At 29.8% G+C, this 4,707-nt stretch overlaps 1 protein-coding gene across 1 annotated transcript; it reads right to left on the bottom strand.

Moving 5' to 3' along the window:
• Nucleotides 1-1,207: 1,207 nt before the first annotated feature.
• Nucleotides 1,208-1,681, bottom strand: LOC107058868 (uncharacterized). The gene has a single exon (XM_015305068.1). It carries the CDS (start codon nt 1,679-1,681, stop codon nt 1,208-1,210), a length of 474 nt encoding a protein of 157 aa, XP_015160554.1.
• Between the last annotated feature and the right edge of the window lie 3,026 nt (nt 1,682-4,707).

Consider the following 4,707-nt stretch of genomic DNA (forward strand, 5'->3'; position numbering starts at 1 on the left):
CCCCGGGGGGGGGGGAGCTACACCTTAGCGAGGATGGTTAGATGAACAACCTTTATCGGAAAATTTTGACTAGTATATGTATTAAATATCGATATTTTTGGATGTATACTAATTATTGAATACCCTTGACATAATAAAGAAAGATAGCATAATGGTTAAGGCTGTTCAAAGTCACCTTAATTAATGGCCTGAGTTTGAACCTAGACTTGGGTATTATTGTTCAATCTTCTTTTGTTCCGTTTTTTCTCTTAAAACAGAGAAGGGTTCGAACCCAAATTTAGGCATTTTTATTCAATCTTTTTTTGTTCCGTTTTTTCTCTTTAGAAGGGAGAAGGTTTTTTTTTAAGGGAGAAGGGTTCGAACCCAGACTTAGGCATTTTTGTTCAATCTTTTTTAGTTCCATTTTTTCTCTTAAAAAAGAACAAAATTGACGTTTTTAAGTTAAAAAAACAAAAGGTTCGTTTTATAGAGATCAATAATTGAGGTATGACTATTTTGTAGCTAATCTTTATAATCTTGACTAGCAAGGTTTATTTTTTTACTTGTCCTAAAGTATGAACACCCTTGACGAAAATCCTGACTCCGCCACTGCTCCTCACATCCTATAGCTAACCCTTCACACCTTTTTGTCAGATTATTTATGCATCTCATCACCACATGTCCAAACCATAATTCAATCTCGTCTCCCTCGTCTTGTCGAACATGGAGGCTACTCCACTTTATCATGAATATCATCATTCCTAATCCTATCTCTCCTAGTAATACCCCACACATATATCTTAACATCCTCATTTCTAAAACTCATATTTCTTGAACATGTGAATTCTTGATCGGTCAATATACAACATACATAGCTTGGTCTGACAACCATTTTACACAGCATAGTACTACTTTTGTTTCCTAAGCTTTTTGTTGCCAGTTTGACTATTTTAATAAGGAAGAATAGTAATAAACAGAAAATCGTCAGTGTGCTAGGGAGTCACAAATAGACCACAAATAATTACATGCAAACCATACAATTAAAATGAAAATTTGGAAATACAATACATTTGATCATATTTTGGAATTGAAATTAAATGGTAATTGAATTGTGATAACTTCAATTTTTAGTTCCAATTCATATTCTTGATCGATATACAAAGTAAATAAATGTAGTATAGTACTCATTTTGTAAACCATGAGGATTATAATTTTAAGTTACAAACATTTAAATGATTTGAACCGCGCTTGGTGAAGTAAGTGTGCCAGGGCTAAGAAGAATAGAAGAACACCATGCAAAAGAAGATGGCGATAGAGGAAAATTAGCTAGTGGACTACACAATCCAAAATAATTTTCTGATGGAATCCGGGGCGTTACATGTGAACTTTCTTGTGCATCACACGTTGTTAAGTCAATGCACTCGCGCCATTGTGCATCAATATTGTTGTTTTTATTATTTCTTTGTAATGAAACTGGTGAGAGATCAAGTGGAGGAGGAGCAACATTTTGTAGACGTCTCGAATTGAAAGAACTAGAGCCAGAGCCAGAGCCAGAATCAGAACGAGAGATAGAATCATTGGAGATAGATTGAAACTCGGGAGATGAAGTGAGCATTTGGACAACATCCTTGAAATTATTAGGTTCAACTCTATATATTTTAGGAGGTGTTGGTGGCAAAGGTGCAATTGGTAGTTTAGTCATTGGTTTTGTTGGGAGCCTTCTAACTCCATGGAGTGAAGAATGATATGAGGCTAATTTTGTATTTTTCTTCAATTGTTGTGGATATGTGGAAGAAGAATTAGAAGAAGAAAAAGAAATAGCATATGAATAAGAATCCATTTATGTTTTCTATGTTGTAAGTTTTTGTCTTAACAAGAAAATAATTTTTTTATCAAGAAGAATTCATTTGTTGCTTTTGCTCTTAGCTCTTGCTTACATATAGAGAGACACAAGGTGACAAGACTCAACAACTTGTCTTAAAATTAGGATATCTCAATTCTCAATACCGAGTCATTCAGTTTCAGAATTTTGAGTTTAGAAGTTCGAAATTTTAGAAAAGACAGTATTTTACTCATTTTGGATAGAATATTTATACTTATAAGTGAATTACTTAATATTAAGATAAGTTTTTTTGTTGAAATTATCGAGTTCTATTGAATCTGTAACTAGAACTCTAGCTCCGCCTCGAGCGAGAATACAAGATAGAAGGAATAAATATTGTCTAATGCGTCGGCTATGGTTGAATATAATGTCACATTACAACTTGTCATGTCTTTCTAGTGTACTACTTGTCTTATTTGACCTCTATTACAAAATTTCATCTATTTTTGTTTAATTATTTGTTCCATACATTATATTGTCCCTTTGAATTCCTCTGTATTATTAAGTCATAATATAATGTGTTATAAATTCATGATATGATTTTCAGTTGCTGGAGTAGGAAGGGGACTGACATGATAAGTTATTATATGTATAAGATAATAAAGACATTAAGAATCTGAATAATTACATGATTTCGTATTTATTAGAATTAGGGCAAATAAAAATTAAGACAGTCTAGTCTGACGTAAGTAAAAAATGTCTAAGTTATGATCGTTGGGGTTCCTTGCTCATAGTTGGCATCCCTTAAGAGGGGTGTGAAGAGTTCTAAGGCGGAATCAACTTTGTTATCTGTAATATGTTGCTTTCATAAGAGGGGAGGATTAATCACTGTGTCATACAACAGAGCAATATTCATTTATTTAAAAATTTCATAAGAAAAAAAAACACGAATCGTAGTGTAAGATCTTATTGACATAAAAACTTTTTATGTTATCCGCAATTAGGTGGGGGTGCTTACGAATGGAAGTAGCCGATTGCTTAGTGGCGCTAGGTATAATTTGGGCAAATCTAATTAAATTCGGAAATTATTTCTCATTTGGTAGTTGAAATTATGATTCGATGTTTGCTTAAGTTCTTGAGAAATTCAAATTTCTGTTTTGGGATGAAATTAACTTCTTTGATATAAATTTGATATTTTAACTAAGGTCTTAACCAAGATTTGATGTATAAACACCAATTTCAGGACTGAGGATTGAAAGTTCAGCACAATATTTTAAGTTCGAGCTTTAGAAGTGAAACTTATTGAATACTTTTAGAATATTTTTTGGAAAGCAACATATTCATGTACATAGTCGATCAATAGGTCTAAAATCAATTTGTTGACGTTAACTGTATATATTTGAATTTTATGATAAGGTACAATGAACCTTCATATATATAATTTAATTTATTTATTTAAGATGAATTTTATTGGATAACTATGCTAAAGTTTTGAGTAGAAACAGCCAATATAAAGATTCAACTTATTGACTAATAAGAAAATTTAATTATATGACAAAGACAGAAGAGATTGCTTACAATTATATATTGTTTATGTGACCATCCCACAAATAATTACACTATTATTATTTGGAAATAAACAACTTTTATATTTGATTGCGATATTGTCATATTTTTTTTATATGTATTATTTAAATAGGAGGTAAACAAAATAATTTTTTCTACCTCTAAAAGATAAGAATAAGATTTGTGTACATTCTATTATCATTCTTATACTTTATCTGTGAGACTTCACTGAATCCAATGCTTCAAATGTGGATATTCTAAAACTAATGATTTCTGTCGAACTCACATATATACTACTTCCAACTCTTCGAATAATGCAACTAAACGTCTCTGAGTTTCGAGGCCAATCTGGAATTTAAATTCGATGAATTTAACTTTTATGATTTTGAACACTAATAAACTTATTATACTTTTTAAAATTATTGATCCATAACCTTGTATTTATTTTATAAAATATTTATGACTTTTCACATTTGAAAATGTTGGAACCTATTAATCAAAGTCAGCCAAATATTTACCTTCAACTCATGCATTAAATTTTCAAGTTTCTAGTTGTAGAAGTATTTAATGATTTTCAAGTCTATGCTTCTATGACTTCAAAGTTACGTAGTACTCTCTTCGTCCACTTTTAATTGTCATATTATCCTTTTTTAAAGTTAAACTATAAGAATTTTGACTAATATTTTACGATATATTTTTTCATCATATTGATATGTAAAAGATTGCAATTTACAATAATTTTGGTATAATTTTTGAATATTTAAATTTTTTGTTTAAAATATCGAATTAATGTAATATAATTTAACTTAATTTGAAAATTAATCAAATTGACTTTCGAAAAATGTAACATGACAATTAAAAGTGGACGGAGAAAGTATATAGTTATGATATAGCAAATGGGACCAAGTCTTGCAATTTTCAAACTTAATTAAAATTATTCAAACAAAGAGCAATATGTTAGAAAAATTGCTCATCGGTCATAGCTAATAAAATTTAGAATTAATGGGAAATTTTGTTATTTAACTACAAAATTTATCTGACGCTAATTTTATTTTTTTAATAGATAAATTTCAAAGATATCTTGTTAAATGTTATTTTTATGTGAAAATATAGGACTGGGAACCTAAATAAGCCACAAAAACATAAAAGTGACCAAAATAAGCCACTACTTTAGGAAGTAACTAAAATAGGCTTAGTGGAAGAAAAAATTCCACTTTATCTAATATTCTAAACGTTTTCCGTTAGTCTCATAACGTGTATATTTTAATATATAACAGAATTATTTTCTACACTTTATAAAGTGGAACTTTTTCTTACACTTTATAAAGTGGAACTTTTTA

Source organism: Solanum tuberosum, unplaced genomic scaffold, assembly GCF_000226075.1.
Source record: "Solanum tuberosum cultivar DM 1-3 516 R44 unplaced genomic scaffold, SolTub_3.0 scf00679, whole genome shotgun sequence".
Lineage (NCBI taxonomy): Eukaryota > Viridiplantae > Streptophyta > Magnoliopsida > Solanales > Solanaceae > Solanum > Solanum tuberosum.

What these genes read in the sequence shown, in the direction of transcription:
- LOC107058868 (XM_015305068.1), bottom strand. Translation starts at nt 1,681, where the DNA reads ATGACTAAACTACCAATTGCACCTTTGCCACCAACACCTCCTAAAATA.